The sequence below is a fragment of the Erinaceus europaeus genome, chromosome 1 (genome assembly GCF_950295315.1).
Source record: "Erinaceus europaeus chromosome 1, mEriEur2.1, whole genome shotgun sequence".
Taxonomy (NCBI): Eukaryota; Metazoa; Chordata; class Mammalia; order Eulipotyphla; family Erinaceidae; genus Erinaceus; species Erinaceus europaeus.
Genome location: NC_080162.1, coordinates 20,674,988 through 20,692,756, shown reverse-complemented (window position 1 = coordinate 20,692,756; position 17,769 = coordinate 20,674,988). Strand labels below are relative to the sequence as shown.

General features: G+C 43.1%; 1 protein-coding gene across 1 annotated transcript in view; it reads right to left on the bottom strand.

Moving 5' to 3' along the window:
• Positions 1–13,855, bottom strand: part of HKDC1 (hexokinase domain containing 1) — a 72,463-nt gene extending 58,608 nt beyond the window's left edge. Inside the window, exons 1-2 of the mRNA XM_060196816.1 lie at positions 13,743–13,855; positions 5,052–5,214 (exon numbers count right to left, since the gene is read on the bottom strand). Coding sequence (XP_060052799.1) covers positions 5,052–5,214; positions 13,743–13,805 — 226 coding nt within the window. The 5' untranslated portion in view covers positions 13,806–13,855. The remainder of the gene's footprint in view (positions 1–5,051; positions 5,215–13,742) is intronic.
• Between the last annotated feature and the right edge of the window lie 3,914 nt (positions 13,856–17,769).

Here is a 17,769-nt window from a genome sequence, read left to right as displayed (position 1 = left end):
AATTTCTGGTAAATTTAACCCGAAGCTGAGAGATTATCCTGGTGACTGAGTGGGCCTAATATAGTTACAGGGGTTTTGTTTATTTGTTTGTTTTAAATATAAAAGGAGAGAGCATGTGGTCCAGGAGGTGGCGCGGTGGATAAAACATCAGACTCTGAAGCATGAGGTCCTGAGTTCAATCCCTGGCAGCACATGTACCAGAGTAAAGTCTGGTTCTTTCTCTCTCTCTCTCTCCTTCTCTCTTCATGAATAAATAAATAAAATCTTAAAAAAAATAAAATAAAAATAAATAAAAGGAGAGAGCAGAGGGATTGAAGTTGAAGAGAGATTTGAAGAAACTCCTCTGCTGGCTTTCACACCAGAAAGGCCACAAGCTAAGGAATTCAGGAAACAGGATACTTTCTTACTCAGACAGACAGACAGAGGAGTCGCACAGAGACACCCCAGCAGTGGGGATCTTCTTCTACAGCCATAGCATCTTTTATGAGGTGCCAGGGCTCAAACGTAGGCCATGGACATGCAATGCAGACACCCTACCCAGTATTCTCTCTCTCTCTAGAAGCTGGAGAAGGCAAGGAAATCGATTCATTCTCACCTAGTTTACAGGAGGAAGGCAGCCCTGTCAATACCTTGATTATTGAAACCCGTATCAAACTTTTGACCTGTGGACTCCAAGAGGACTGATAGATACATCAGTGTTATTTGAAACTATTAAATGAGTGGCAATTTGCAGTGATAGTCACAGGAAGCTATTACTTAACTCTCTTCTTCCAGAGGGAGAAACCAAGGCAAAACACTTGGCCAGAGGTCACTGGGAAGTGACAGAGCTGAATCTGTTTGACTCTGTGAATCAGAGTTCCTTGAATCACTTAATATTCTTCTTTTTAAAAATCCAGAGTGGTGGTTCGGGAGGTGTCACAGTAGAAACAAAGCATTAGACTCTCAGTTATGAGGTCCTGAGTTCAATTCCCAGCAGCACATGTACCAGGGTGATGTCCGGTTCCTTCTCTCTCTCCTCCTATCTTTTTCATTAATAAATAAATAAAATCTTTTTAAAAATCCAGAGTGAACAAATAAACAGAAAAGTGAGAGAGCTACCTATATTAGCAGACAGATGCACTCAGTATAGAAGAGTAGGTTATTAGAGTAATTGCCACACATATTTACAAGAAATTTACAGAAGTTTTACTGTTAGTTGAAAAAAGACTTGACATTACATAACAATAAGTTATAAAGCAGGTGAGTGACAAAGATATAGTAAAATTCTCTAATAAAAAAGTCAGTAAATGCAACAATATGATAAAGTCACAAATGAAGTAAAAGTTCTAGACTGGAGAGTAATGAAATTAAGTGACAAGGAAAGGAACCATTTCAAAACTGAAACAAATCTCCAGTGAAGTATCTTGGTTGTTTATTTGGGCACCCCAAGTCCGTTTTTTAAAAATATTTATTTGTTTATTCCCTTTTGTTGCCCTTGTTGTTTTATTGTTGTAGTTATTATTGTTGTTGATGATGTCATCATTGTTGGATAGGACAGAGAGAAATGGAGAGAGGAGGGGAAGAGAGAAAGGGGGAGAGAAAGACACCTGCAGACCTGCTTCACTGCTTGTGAAGCAAGTCCCCTGCAGGTGGGGAGCCGGGGCTCAAACTGGTATCCTTAAGCCGGGCCCTCATGCTTTGAGCCATGTGTACTTAATCCATTGCACTACCGCTGGACTCCAAGTCTATTTTTTATGACATTTTAAAATCCTTGATATCAAATAGCATCCAGATATGTAAATTACCAATAATTGTTCATGTTATCTTTAGTACTAATGAATCTTACTCTGATTTATATCTGAAACCCAATTTATTGAGATTATATATGGAAAACTAAATAAAGCTATAACATATAGCTAAAATGGGCCTACATTTTTATATCTCTTTTTATTTTTTATTTATTATTTGGATAGAGACTAAGAGAAACTGAGAGGGGAGGGGAGATAAAGAAGGAGGAAGACAGACATCTGCAGCCCTGCTTCATCACTCAGTGTAGAACAACAATGATAGAAACTGCTCCACTCTCTGAATGGAGGCTGGGTCAACACACTCTGCTATTTGAGGAAGACTGCTCTTAAAAGGAGTGCAGCCTAGAATGTTCCCAGCTGTGACCATGGACTGCAAGTTCAGACTTACAGGGATGCAGAGGTTACACAGACTAAATATAAATAGATATGGACCCTAGGTCAGATAGATGGGGTTTATAGTCAACAGTATTTATATACTTTTCCCATATTTGGGAGCCACTCTGTGCCCTGATCCAGCTTTCTAGTCCTATTCTCATCTCTGACACTATCTTTCCAAACAATACTTTTAGCCCATCTGCATGTTAGCTATCAGGTTCAGGTAAAAATTAATAAATTCATGGGCCCCTTGGAATATACCTAAAATAGACCTCCTAGCTCCCAACATGAAGACCACAAATCTCATCTGCTATATTCTTGCCTTTAGGTTTCTGACTATTAAATAATTTCTTCTGCTTTATATCTTTTTTTATTTTATTTATTTTCTAAAATTTATTTCTTTATTGGGGAATTATTTTTTAAATTTATTTCTTTATTGGGGAATTAATGTTTTACATTCAAAAGTAAATACAATATTTTGTACTTGCATAACATTCCCCAGTTTCCCATTTAACAATACAACCCCCACTATGTCATTTATCATCCTTCATGGACCTGTATTCTCCCCACCCACCCACCCCAGAGTCTTTTACTTAGGGGCAATATGCCAATTCCATTTCAGGTTCGACTTGTGTTTTCTTTTCTGACCTTGTTTTTCAACTTCGGCCTGAGAGTGAGATCATCCCATATTCATCCTTCTGTTTCTGACTTATTTCACTCAACATGATTTTTTCAAGGTCCATCCAAGATGGGCTGAAAACGGTGAAGTCACCATTTTTTACAGCTGAGTAGTATTCCATTGTGTATATATACCACAACTTGCTCAGCCACTCATCTGTTGTTGGACACCTGGGTTGCTTCCAGGTTTTGGCTATTACAAATTGTGCTGCTAAGAACATATGTGTACACAGATCTTTTTGGATGGATGTGTTGAGTTCCTTAGGATCTATCCCCAGGAGAGGAATTGCAGAGTCATAGGGTAGGTCCATTTCTAGCCTTCTGAGAGTTCTCCAGACTGTTCTCCACAGAGGTTGGACCAATTTACATTTTCACCAGCAGTGCAGGAGGGTTCCTTTGACCCCACACCCTCTCCAGCATTTGCTGCTGTTTCTGCGTTATATCTTAATGCTTTTCAGCCACCAAGTTGCAGATGCTACTATGATGCCAACCTGACTTCCGTGGGCAGAGACCTCACCAATGTGTCCTGGAACCCCACCTCCCCAGACCCCTCCCCAACTAGGGTAAAATAGAAATAGGCTGAGGGTATGGGTCAATCTGCCAATTCCCATGTCCAGCAAAGAAGCAATTACAGAAGCCAGACCTTCCACCTTCTGCATCCCATAATGATCCTGGGTCCATGCTTTCAGAGAGATAAAGAATAGGAAAGCTTTCAAGGGAGGGGATACAGAACATTGGTGGTAGGAATTGTGTGGAATTTTACACCTTTTATCCTATGGTCTTGTCAGTATTTTTTATTTTATAAATAAGCTTAAAAAAACATCATCACACACAAAAAATTTCTCCTCCAAAGGCCAAATGCATAAGCTCATTTCTGAGTCATATGCCACTTTTTTTTGCAGCTTGACCTTTAACTCCATATTCAGTCTGACATATCTCTGAAGTAGCAGTTTGTAGAAGCCAACTCTGTGGGCCAACTGTTAGATGATGGGACAGGTATCACACAGCCAAGCTCCCTTGTAAGAGAAAATGGTGATTGAAGGGGCCTATCGGTAGATGAGTTCCATTAGTTTTTGTAAAGGTTCGTCTGTTGTAACCTGGCCATTTATGGTGTCTGCAAACTGATCTAAATTTCAAAACCAACAGACTTGCTGTCTAGGAAGCGGCACAGTGGATAGGGTATTAAAGGTATCAAGTTCAATCTTGACATTGCATGCGTCAGAGCAATACTCTGGTGTTTCCTCTCTCTCTCTCTCTCTCTCTCTCTCTCATTAATAAATAAATAAACCCTAGAAATATAGAAAGGCCACATGCTTCAGATTCTCTGAAGAGTCATTAAACATGCCACTCCTGGCCTGTGACCAAACCAGAACCACCAGGCTGCTGGGTAAAATGATTCAAAATGTCCCGAGCATATTTTGCTACAGTGGGGTAATCCTCATAGTCATCCTCAGAGGATTCTGTCTCATCAGGAGAATAACATGACGGCTAGAACTTGGGGGCTGGGGTCAGCCATTACTGACTCCAGGGTCTGCTGTAAACTGCTGCCCTGTGAACTACTAGGCGAAGCACTCAGGGGCCTCACTGGCTGTAGGTGAGTCCCTTGAGTGTGCAATGGTTTTCAGGAGAGAAAACAACTACTTGATATTCTTTGCATTCCACCATGCTCCCTTCCATTTCCTACTCCCAGCAGACTAGACTCTAGCTACCTAGAAATCAAATGTCATCTATTATTCATTTGACAAACATTTCTCTAGGAGTCAGGCATTACGCTATGTTCCCAGAATAATGTGGTGAGGAAGACTTGGATCCTGTCATCTTGAAATGTTGGTCAATAGGGAGACTCATACACAGGCTTAAAAAGCACATGGCTTAGTGAAGGGTTGGGTACTCCTCAGATGGAGGCAGTGAGGTAGAAGGCTAAGCTGCTGGTTACCCAGCGGAGAATGTTGGCGTGTTCTAAAAGGATAGAAAACAAACTGTATGTGGCCAAGACAGGCAGAGAAAGCAAGACTTCCGTGCCTATGGGGCTGTGGTCCAAAGCTTAGTGTTCACCGCAACTAGAGTATAGAGGCATAAAAGACACAGGTGGGAAGGTGTGGACAAAGGGTAGAAATGAGCTGATGTACAGGAACAAAGCTCAGGTGTCCGTCAGTTGGGAAAAAACCACAGTGATCAGGATCCCTAGCAGGATGCCACAGGCTCACTCACCTGAGCCATCTGGAATGGCCCTGACAAAGGTAGGCAGCATCTTCACTGAGGCAGTGGGGTTGGTGTCCTTGTCCAGGCCCTTCTGCATTTCAGCCTGGAACCGTGCCATGATGTCCAAAAGGATCTCATCAGAAAGCCGCATGTGATACAGGAACCTGTCCACCTAGACAGACAGCAGGAAGACCAATGTTGGCTATGTGGGGCCCTTGCCCTCCAGTTGAGGTTAAAAATTCCCATTCCTGTCACGAAGCTGCACTCCCAGTTCTGGATACAACATACTGATGTGAATTTCCAAGGTTTCCTTGATTGGAAACCCCCCCACACACACACACACACATCAAGCTGAGGACACGGTGAAGAGTTGAAAGGATAGAACGCAATAGAAGCAGGGCCAGGCAGTAGTGCAGCAAGTGAAGCTCACATGGTTCAAAGCACAAGGACCGCTCTAAGAATCTTGGGAAGCCACCTGCAGGGGGGTCACTTCACGAGCAGTGAAGCAGGTCTGCAGGTGTCTATCTTTCTCTCCCCCTCTCTATCTTCCCCTCCTCTCTCGATTTCTCTCTGTCCTATCCAACAACAATGACAGCAATAACAACAATAATAATAACAATGATAAGCAACAAGAGCATCAAAAGGGAAAAAATAGCCTCCAGGAGCAGTGGATTTGTAGTGCAGGCACCGAGCCCCAGCAATAACCCTGGAGGCAAAAAAAGAAAAAGCAATAGAAGGCTGGCGAAGTGGGGGTTACTTCTCTGAAGGACAAACTCTGAGGAAGAAATTATTCACCCCAATTTTCAGATAGGACAAACACTAAGATATATTTAGGGTTTTTAAATTCCTAGCTCAGGCTCTTTCTCTAATAAAAAAAGACTAGCTGCATGGGCTGGGAAGGTAGCATAATTGTTACGCAAAAATATTTTCATGCAAAACTCTAAGGTCCCAGGTTCAATGCCTAGCACCACCATAAATCAGAACTGAGCAGTGTTCTGGTCTCTTTTTCTGTATCTCTCTCATTAAAATGAACTAATAAAATATTTTTAAAAGAAAAAAAACACTAACTATAACTTGATCCTTAAATTCCTAAACACGGAAGGTGGGGGTAAATAGCATAAAGGTTATGCAAACAGACTCTCATGTCTGAGGCTCCAAAGTCCCAGGTTCGATCTCCCATACCACAAGCCAGAGCTGCTCAGCGCTCTGGTAAAAAAAAAAAAAAAAAAAAAAAAAGTTAAACATGGAAGATTTCTTTATCCTATGATGGCAATATATACACAAGCATGTTTCCCTATATTTACTGGCAATTGAGAAGCTCAAAGATAAGTTTCTGATTGCAATCTCAGAAATCTAACCTCTTAAATTTGCACCTTATTGTCCGGGAAGTGGCGCAGTAGATAAAGCATTGGACTCTTGGGGCAGGGGTAGATAGCATAATGGTCATGTAGAGACTCTGATGCTTGAGGCTCCAAAGTCCCAGGTTCAATCCCCTATACCACCATAAGCCAGAGCTGAGCAGTGCTCTGGTAAAAAAAAAAAAAAAAAAAAGCCTTGGACCCTTAAGCATGAGTCCTGAGTTTGATCCCTGGCATCCCATGTACCAGAATGATGTCTGGTCCTTTCTTTCTCTCCTACCTGTCTTTCTCATATAATAAATAAACAAAATCTTTTATAAGAATTTTCACCTTGACTTTTGAGCTTGTTCTAATTCAGATAAAGTTTAATTCTAAAAGCCAGCTCAAACTGTTACTGGAAATTAGTGAATGTCACTCAAGTAAACAGGATGTTCAGGTAAAGGAACATTCTCCAATGGAGAAAAATTGTAAAAGAAAAAAAAACCCACTATACTCTATCTACTTGGAAGTAATGTGCTGTATCGAAAAAACTGCTTCTCCATGTCAGTATTGATCAATCAGTGGAGTGACCCAGGAGATGGGGCCACAAATAATGTGTCGGACCCTCAAGCATGAAGCCCTGAGTCACCCCTGGGAAAGCATGTGCCGGGCTGATGCTCTGGTTCTCTCTCCTGTCTCACTAATAGACAATTAAAAGAATCAACTGGGGGTGGCAGCCTGAATTACCAGGACTCACTGGATAGCTTATCGATGGGGCAGAAGGAGGGCCGGTGTCCTGTACCTGAAGATAACCCTGTGTCTGCAGCCACTGTTTCATACATTGAGCTGTTTTGCTACCTCTACAGGTCTCGGGGAGACTTGAAGAGGGATGTTTCTGGAGGAAATAGCCTCCCACACTTTTATCTAAGAACTGCACTGTAGTCTACGTGATGCTTTCAGCTACGTCACTTCATCTAGTTTCCATAACATTCCTTGGAGGCAGTCCAGTAAGGCCAAAGCTATTGCCCTTAATAGAGAGATAAAGATTCCAAGATTCACAGTTACTCAGCAGCACTGGTGTGCCAGGGAGAACCACAGTCGTAGAGCACTGGACTCCAAAGACGGACGTGCAGGGTTCAGTACTCAGCACTGCACGCACTAGAGCAATGCTTTAGTGTTGCAAGACCAGTTAAGCTCACACATTACCATGCTCAAGGACCTGGGTTCAAGCCCCCGCTCCTCTTCAGCAGGGAGGATGCTTCATCGCTACGGGAGGATCGCTTCATCAATTTGCAGGAGTCTCTCTTTCTCTCCTCTTTCTATCCTCTCTCCTCCATTTCTATCTGTCCTATCCAATAAAAATGGGGGGGGGGATGACCTCTGGGAGCAGTGGATTTGATTCATATGTAGTGCCGGCATTGAGCTCCAAATAAATAAATATTTAAAAAAGAATATTTTAAAAAAATTAAAAGAATATCTATTTAATAACACTTTCTTGTTCTTCATTCTATCTTCCATAGCACCTGGTACAGTCTATATATGTTAGGACAGAAAAGCTATATTTTAAATCCAAACAGGTCATTTGGAAACTGTGTAACCAAGCACATATGTTGAAGCACTAAGAAAGGGTGTCTATATTGCAGAAAACTAAGCCCATTTTTGGAATGAAAACCCATAATTTGGATATCTTGAAACCAAAAATGAATGACACATGGAAGTCAGGAAGAGCAAAGTCAAAAGATGTAAGTGCAGAGCTGCTGGGTTATAGAATGCAGGGAATGGTGAAGGTTTCCGAGATCTCGTAGTCCAAAGGTCCTACTATATGATTTGGATCATAAAAAGAGCCAACTCTTTGACCCAGTGAGTTTACCTATGGTAATTTGTCCTTTGACATGATCTCAAAGACAGACACTATTAAATACATGCCAACGTCTACTTCAGCAATGTTCTAAATATCTTTAAGTTCTTTTGAAAGGAGTGAATGTCCAACAAGAAAGAAAAAGCTATATAGTTTCTTTAATAGATATTTTCTACTATAAAGAAATGGGAAATTGTTGCATTAACATCTTAAGATTATTATTGTAGGCATGGGAGATGGACAAAAAGCAAAAGGCTCCTCCACATTCAATCATGTGACCATGAAAAGGCTGTATTTTGGCATATCTGATTACCTGAATGAGACTTGCATGTGAAATGCAGGTAACTGAACAAATGTATAACTGCAACAAGAAGAAAGAAAGGAAGGAAAGAAGGGAGGGAGGGAGAAAAGAAGGGAAGAAGGGAGGAAGGGAGGAAGGGAGGAAGGGAGGAAGGGAGGAAGGGAGGGAGGGAGAAAAGAAGGGAAGAAGGGAGGAAGGGAGGAATGGAGGAAGGGAGGAAGGGAGAAAAGAAGGGAAGAAGGGAGGAAGGGAGGAAGGGAGGGAGGGAGAAAAGAAGGGAAGAAGGGAGGAAGGGAGGAAGGGAGGAAGGGAGGGAGGGAGAAAAGAAGGGAAGAAGGGAGGAAGGGAGGAAGGGAGGAAGGGAGGAAGGGAAGAAGGGAAGAAGGGAGGAAGGGAGGAAGGGAGGAAGGGAGGGAGGGAGAAAAGAAGGGAAGAAGGGAGGAAGGGAGGAAGGGAGGAAGGGAGGAAGGGAGGAAGGGAGGAAGGGAGGAAGGGAGGAAGGGAGGAAGGGAGGAAGGGAGGAAGGAAGGAAGGAAGAAGAAAGTGCCCAAATTGTCTTTGAAATGTTGTAAGAACTTTGGTGGTGGGGCTAGATGGTGGCACACCTGGTTAAGCAAACAAACTACAGTGCACAAGGACCTGGGTTCAAGCTCGGGTCTCCACCTGCAAGAGGAAACCTTCAAGAGTAGTGAAGCAGGGTTGCAGGTATCGGTCTCTCTCTCTCTCTATCTCCCCCTTCCTCTTGATTTCTGCTAGCTCTTTTTTTTTTTTAAGAATTTATTCATTTATTCATGAGAAAGACAGGAGAGAGAAAGAAGCAGATACCACTCTGGTACATGTGCTACCAGGAACTGAACTCAGGGCCTCATGGTTGAGAATCCAATGCTTTCTTCACTGTGCCATCTCCCGGACGATTTCTGCTATCTCTATCAAATAAATAAAGATTATAATTTTAAAAAGGGGGGACCAGGCAATGGCGCACCTGAGTAAGCGCATACATCACAGTGTTCGAGGACCCAACCACCTATAGGAGGAAAGCTCCACAATTGGTAAAGTAGGGCTGCAGGTGTCTCTCTTTTTTCCTCTCTATCTCCTACTCCCTCCTCACTTTCTCTCTATCCAATAATAAATTAATTAAAAAGTTGATACATTCCAACTACTGATACAAAAAACTTGAATAATGTCTTTTGCCATAAAATAAGTGGAACTGGAAAGGGTCATGCTAATAATAAAAAAGGGAGGGGAGTCAGGCGGTAGCGCAGCAGGTTAAGCACAGGTGGTGCAAAGCACAAGGACCAGCGTAAGGATCCCAGTTTGAGCCCCGGCTCCCCACCTGCAGGGGAGTCGCTTCACAGGCAGTGAAGCAGGTCTGCAGGAGTCTGTCTTTCTCTCCCCCTCTCTGTCTTCCCCTCCTCCATTTCTCCCTGTCCTATCCAACAACAACATCAATAACAACAACAACAATAATAACGATAACAATAAAACAACAAGGGCAACAAAAGGGAATAAATAAATAAATATTTTTTAAAAGAAAGAAAAAGAAAGAAAAAAGAACTTTGGTGGTGATCACTTGGGGGTGGGTGTTGAGGGGTCAGAGAACTTTGGTGGTGGTGGGATATGGAACGACACCTTATAATCTTATAACCTTGCAAAACCATTATTAAATCACTAATAAAAACAGGAAAAGAGAATTATAAGGATGAAGAATATGGAAACGTACATATGTAGGGTTCCAGAGCACTGATCAGCTCTGGTTTACGGTGGTGGTGCAGGAGATTGAACCTGGGACTTCGAAGCCTCAGGCATGACAGTCTGTTTGCATAACCATTATGCTATCTCCCCCTGCCCAGCGTTTCAATAGTACCATAAGTGGAGAAAATAAGATTCAGAACTGCATGTACACTAACTATAAAGACATATGCCATGAAAAAAGACTACAAGGGCTCCCACACAGTAAATATGAGTGTTTGTGAGAAGACTTTTCGTAATGTTGACCTAACAAACTGTAAAAAGTACACACTGACAAGGCAGACAGTGCTTCTATTATGAGTGAGCGATCTGCAGGTCAGTGACCAGCCCTGGCCCACTGCTGTCAATAGGCCAAATAATGTCAATATGGTGGGTTAGGAGAGAAGCTGTCAGAGGGGTTTCCTTCCTTCTTTCCTGTTTTGTTCTAATGTTTGCATGGGGAATTTTTTAAAAAATCATTCCAGGGACTGAATAGTAATCCTGAAGTCCGGATCTTGACAACTTTTCCCCCCAGTTCTTTTTTAATTCAGAGAAAACGGGAAAGAGAGGTAGAGAGGAAAAGAGACGCCATAGCACTGCTCTAAGTGACGCCTCCCCCTGGTGCTCTCCATGATGCTCCCATGAGGTGCTGGGATCAAATTCGGCTCCTTGCCCATGGTAAGAAGTGAACTCTAGGGGCCAGGTGGTGGTGCACCTGGTTAAGCACACACATTACAGTGCACAAGGACCCAGGTTCAAGCCCCTGGTCCCCACCTGCAGGGGGTGGGCTTCACAAGTGGTGAAGCAGGGCTGTAGGTGTGTTTCTCTCCCTATCTCCCTCCCCTTTCAATTTCTCTTTCTATCCAATAATAAATAAAATTAAAAGATTTTAAAAATTAAAAAAAGAAAAAGAAGTGAACTCTACTAGCTGAGCTATCTCCAAACCTTAACAACTTAATTTAAAAAAAATCATTAAAATGAGAGACAGACAGAAGCATAGCATCACTCTGGCATGTCCAGTACTAGGAATCAAACCCAGGACCTCATGCTTGCAGCTCTGCATCTTAACCACTACACCACCTCCTGGCTACCCCAACCGCTCCAGAGGAGGATTGGCTACCTGACCCAAGACAGACAGAGTTCCGTGCCTTTTGACCGAGTGCTTTCACCACGTGGAGGAATGAATGAGTTAGTGTTCTTAAGAACTCATGAGTCATCCCACATCATACCCACAAACCAGACATTCACACTATCCTCAGATACCTGTAAAGTCATATGCTTAAGGTCACTACAAATTGCTCCTGTCTGTCCCTGTTCAGTTCACTGGCAGAAGTTCCTGGAGGAAGGGAGGGATCAACTCCAGGTCTTGATAAAGGTTGTACAACTAGGAGAACCTGCAACAGGTCAGTGAAGGCTACCTTTCTCATCAAGTGAGACTCCAGAGTATTTACCAGAGAGGGAGGGTGAAATGCTTCAGCTAATTGTAGGATCTAATGAAAGGCTAACCACCATAAAATGGTCTGAGGAAATGCAACCAACTTTTAGGATGCAAGATGTGAGGGTTCCAAAGTCTTCCCTTTAGGGGGTTGTAGAAATACAGTGCAATGTTGTCTTTTCCTAAGCAGGTTCTAACAGAATGTGAGCTCCTAGGCAGTGCTGTATCGAACTTGCCCACCTCCTCAAGGTATCGTAGAGGGTTTAGTGAATCTAATCAACAAATTAAAATTAAAATGTTAGATCTCATTGCTTCTTGTTTTAAGATCTGCTCCAGTCTCTAACCGAGCTAATGAACAAAATATGGTTGGAGCTTAACTCAATCAGCAGAGCCTGTAGAGGCCATGCTTCCTATTTGCAAAGCCAGTAAGAACCATGGTATACAGAAAGGAATGCTAGGGGAGCCAGCACCTTGGGATTAATCTTCTGGTCCACCTCAAACACCTGGGTGACTTTGATTAGCTTGACCTGCAGGAGCGACTTGTCATCTGTAAATTGAGAGATGGTATGCAGAGTCTAGCCACTGGCAGCTGATGAGGCAAGCCTAGTTCCTAGCTTCTAGGAGAGAATGCTGGGTGGTTCCTTGCAACTTTCAACCAACCCATTTTGGAGTGAATTGTCTGTTGAACAGAGTGACAAAATAATTCATACCATTGGCAAACAGCTCTATTAGCAAATGTTATGGCAGGGGTAGCAGCAAATGTTAACAATAAATTTTTCAGTTATTACACATCAAAACTCACATTCTTCTTGGTACCTATATTATTTCAAGCACATGAAGAATTGTGAAAATCACTGTAAAAGTGCTCCAAATTTCTTTTTTTCTTTTTCCTCCTCCAGGGTTATTGCTGGGCTCGGTGCCTGCACCATGAATCCACCGCTCCTGGAGGCCATTTTCTTCCCCCTTCTGTTGCCCTTGTTGTAGCTTCGTTGTGGTTATTATTATTGCCCTTGTTGACGCAATTCGTTGTTGGATAGGACAGAGAGAAATGGAGAGAGGAGGGGAAGACAGAGAAGGGGAGAGAAAGACAGACACCTGCAGACCTGCTTCACCGCCTGTGAAGCGACTCCCCTGCAGGTGGGGAGCCGGGGGCTCGAACCGGGATCCTTACGCCGGTCCCTGCGCTTTGCGCCACATGCGCTTAACCCACGGCGCCACCGCCCGACCCCCTCTATGTTTCTTTTAAAAAGAAAAATGGCCTAAGGATCCCAGTTCAAGCCCCCAGCTCCCCACCTGGAGGAGGGTTACTTCACAGGCGGTGAAGTAGATCCGTAGGTGTCTGTCTTTCTCTCCCCGTCTTCGCCTCCTTTCGCCATTTCTCTGTCCTATCCAACAACGACAATATCAATAACAATAACAACAATAACTACAACAATAAAAATACAAGGGCAACAAAAGAGGAATTTTTTTTTTTTAAAAAATGACCTTCTCCGGGGGGCAGGTGGTGGTGCACTTGGTTAAGTGCACATATTATAGTGCACAAGGACCCAGGTTCAAGCCCCTGGACCCCACCTGCAGGGGGAAAACTTTTCAAGTGATGAAGCAGGGATATAGGTGTCTCTGTCTCTTTCTCTCTCTATCACCCCCTTCCCTCTTGATTTCTGGCTGTCTCTATCCAATAAATAAATAATTAAAAAATAATAATATTTTTTAAATGACCCTCTTTTCCTTTGTAGTCTTATCCTCTCAAATCTCCCTTACATCGAATACAATTCTAAAAAGTAATCAAACCTATCCAAAGACCTCCTCCTCACTCTTCTCTTCCCCTTCTGATATGCGTCAGGAAGCTGAGTAAATTAAGACCGAGGATAAGATGTAATGGCAAATATGTAGGAGACTTCCCCATCTCCCTGTCCCCCACCCCACCCTGTGCTTCCTGTATCTTTTCTATCAACACTCTTAAATCTTTCTGGACACAGGCAGCGTATCAGTTCTGTCCATGAAGACTAAATCAGGCATCTATTTGCTTTGGGAGTCTTACCTTCTTGATCTGATCCTCCTTGAGCTTGGCAAAGTAAAATGCCATCAAATGTACCGCAAACATTGTTCCCAAGTTTGATTTCCCCTGAGATTGGCAGAGATTTCTGGCAGTGTTTACCCGTATGTCTCTCTCTCTCTGAAGTGCTGCCCACTTCCATTCAGGCTGGAGACCTCCGGGACACAAGGTGCTATAGATTAAATAGTTGTAGTCTGCTTCGTTCAATGATTAATCTTTGTCCCCTCTCTGGCCCCTCCCACCAGCACAGTTAGTGGTGTAATAGTAGACTGAATGGCTGCAAGAGAGAGAGGCAAAGAACGGATAGACTGCTTGACCCTTTAGGAACTGAGTGTCACAAACATCTCATTGCTAAGCAACATTTTTAAGCTGTACTCTACCAACCCCACTCATCTGAGGAAAATCTTCTAAGAAGTTGGGCCTTAAACAAAGACAACCTCCAAACAAAGTGGCTCTACTCCTCTGTACATGTCCACTCCTGGGCATTCCTCTTTAATCATTTTCCTCCTTAGCCCAGTGAGAAAACTCCAAGTCTCCTTGTTTATCTGTAGGACTGCCTTCTTTAAGACTAAACATTTTCCTGGTCAGGGAAATTTCAGTAACGTTGGAGCCAAATCCTCAATTTGTGACAAATCAGATCTCTTAGCTGACTGTCCATGGTAATGGTAAAGAATAAAGACTTATTGATTCACAATATTTAAGCCAAAAGACACTTAGTGCATTGGCAGTGACCCCCCCCCAAAAAAAAAAAACACATGCATAAGGAAAAAATGAACTGAAGTCCAAGGACTCCCTAGGAAGCTGCTAGGAAAACTGAAGTGATAGAAGGGAGAAGCCTTGTGACACTGGTTTCAAATGCTGACTCACTTAACTCACTCAGCATATGGATGGAAGGATGCACAATCACAGGAATGATTCAGCAAAGAGATTTTCACGCCTGAGGCTCCAAAATTCAATCCCCTGCACAACCATAAGCCAAAGCAGAGCAGTGCTCTGGTAAAAAAAAAAAAAAAAAAAGAGAGAGAGAGAGAGAGACTAATAGTACAAGCACACTCTTCCTGCACTTAACAGCTAAGGAAGGCAACAGCAGCTATGTTGATAGCAGTAACAGAGGCCCTCTGCTACTCTTCAACACCAGGGGGGAAAAGCATTTCATCTTCTTGGCTAGTGCAGCAGTCTCGGCTTCGTTGGCTTTTCTACTGCAGCCTCATTAATCAAAACCATTTCCAAATGATTGCCTAGTAAACAGTGCCTCTTCAGAAACCACTAATTCTCTGAACAGTGCTCTTGACTCATCTGTCACTCCGGTGAGCTAGTGGAAATCGTTTCCTGTTTCATTAAAATTATTCCAGATACTTTAAAAAAATATATTTATGCATTTTCCCTTTGTTTTTGCCTTGTTGTTTTATTATTGTAGTTATTATTGTTGTTGTTGTTGATGTCTTCATTGTTGGATAGGACAGAGAGAAATGGAGAGAGGAGGGGGAGACAGAGAGGGGGAGAGAAAGACAGACACCTGCAGACCTGCTTCACCGCTTGTGAAGCGACTCCCCTGCAGGTGGGGAGCTGGGGGCTTGAAGTGGGATCCTCTTGCCGGTCCTTGTGCTTTGTGCCACCTGCACTTAACCACTATGCTACCGCCCGACTCCCTCCAGATACTTTTCTTGGAACTATATAAAACTGTCTCACATAGAGAAACCTTACCCTATTCTATTCCTACTATTAACAGATTTGTCCCTGAGACACATGGTACCAGGATAAGATCCAGGCCTTACTATACAAATACTCTACTCCCATCACTGAGCACCTCCCTCACTGTCCTATGCTCTTTTTGCCTTGTCTTCACTGGGGCTTTACTGCTCTGGGCTGACCTTCTTAAGTAGAGAGAAATAGAGGGGGAAAAGACATCATGGGGGCGGGGGTACATAGCATAATAGTTATGCAAAGAGACTCTCATGCCTGAGGCTCTTAAGTCCCAGGTTCAATCCCCCATACCACATAAGTCAGAGCTGATCAGTGCTCTGTGAAAAAAGAAAAAAGAAAAAAAAAAGAAAAACATGACAGCACTAAAGCTTCCTGCAGCACAATAGGGACTGGACTCAAGCCTGAACTGTATAAATGGTGTCCCAGGCACACTATTCAAGAGAGCTATTTTCTGACCCTTTACTATATTCCCTCTCTCTCTCTCTCTCTCTCTCTCTCTCTCACTGCTCAGCTCTAGTTTATGCTGGTGCAGGGGTTTGAACCTGGGACTTTGGAGCCTCAGGCATGAGACTCTTTACATAGCCATTATGCTATCTAGCCCCACCCTTTTACTATACTCTTTAATGATAAATCCAAAGTTAGCAGGTACATGATATAAACTAGTGTGATCTGTCAGTATTCTACTCGTTTCCAAAAGAGTAAGTATGAACATACTTCCATAAAAAAGAGTTTATCTAGAAACTTCAAAGCCTACTCAGTAGTCAGTAGTTACTATGTTGTCTCCATGGGAGCAACACAAATGTTAACCATGGCAAGTTTCTAAAGAACACTGCTGATGACTTATATTCTAGTAGTTTAGGGAATGCTCCAAAAAAATCAAGTGCTCACAATTAACTTCTTGCAACTGTGTATCTATATGGGTAAAACACACGCCAAAGGAAGATAATATAAGAAAATGCAACCTACATGGCTTTAAATGTTTTTTTTTAAAGAAACTTTATTTCTTCCCTTTTATTGCCCTTGCTATTTATCGTGGTCCTTGTTGTTATTGTTGTTATTGCTGTCATTGTTGTTGGATAGGACAGAGAGAAATGGAGAGAGGAGGGGAAGACAGACACCTGCAGACCTGCTTTACCACTTGTGAAGCGACTCCCCTGCAGGTGGGGAGGCAGGTGCTGGAACCGGGATCCTTACACCAGTCCTTGTGCTTCGCGCCACCTGCACTTAACCCGCTGCATCACCGCCTGGTTCCCTGAATGTTTTTTTTTTTTTCTTTTCCCCAACATATTAGTGAGAGTGAATAAGAAAGAACCAGACATCATTCTGGTACATGTACCACCAGGGACTGAACTCAGGAACTCACCCGAGAGTCCAACACTGTATCCATTGGACTATGCTTTAAATGTTTTCAGAAGCCAGGTGGTGGTGCACCTCCTTGTGTGCACGTGTTACAATGCACAAGGACCCAGGTTCGAGTCCCCGGTCCCCACCTACAGGGGGAAAGCTTCACAAGTGGTGAAGCAGAGCTGCAGGTGTCTCTCTCCCTATCTACCCCTTCCCTCTCAATTTCTGGCTGTCTCTCTCTATCCAGTAAACAAAGGCAATAGCAGAATTTTAAAAAGTTTTTCTGCATATAAATGGCTCACGTAGGGCACGGCTTTGCCACATGCGCAACCCCACCCCTCACCACAATGAAGGACACTACAACGCTGTGGTTTCTTTCCCTCTCTCTGCCTATATCTGAAAAAGTCATCCAGGAGCAATGAAGCCCTGATGAAGCAATGACGATCAAAACTAATCGCACAAAGTAGCTAACATGACTTTTAGTTAAGCACAGCACAGGTGGTGGGTGGCGCAAAGCACAAGGACCGGCATAAGAATCCCTGTTCGAGCCCCCGGCTCCCCACCTACAGGGGAGTCACTTCACAGGCGGTGAAGCAGGTCTGCAGGTGTCTATCTTTCTCTCTCCCTGAATTCCCCTCCTCTCTCCATTTCTCTGTCCTATCCAACAACGATGACATCAATAACAACAATAACTACAATAAACCAACAAGGTCAACAAAAGGGAATAAATATTAGAAAAAAAGAAAATTTAAAAATAAGTAGCTCGAGGGGCTAGACAGCATAATGGTCATGCATGGACTCTCATGCCTGAGGCTCCAAAGCCTCAGGTTCAATCCCTTGCACCACTAGTTTAAATAAGCTGATAAAGGGGAGGGGGAAAAAGAGAGAGAGGGAGGGGAGGGAAGGGGAGGGGAGAGCAGAGGAGAGGAGAGAAGGTAGCTTCTTAAATTGTCTTCAAAGTCAA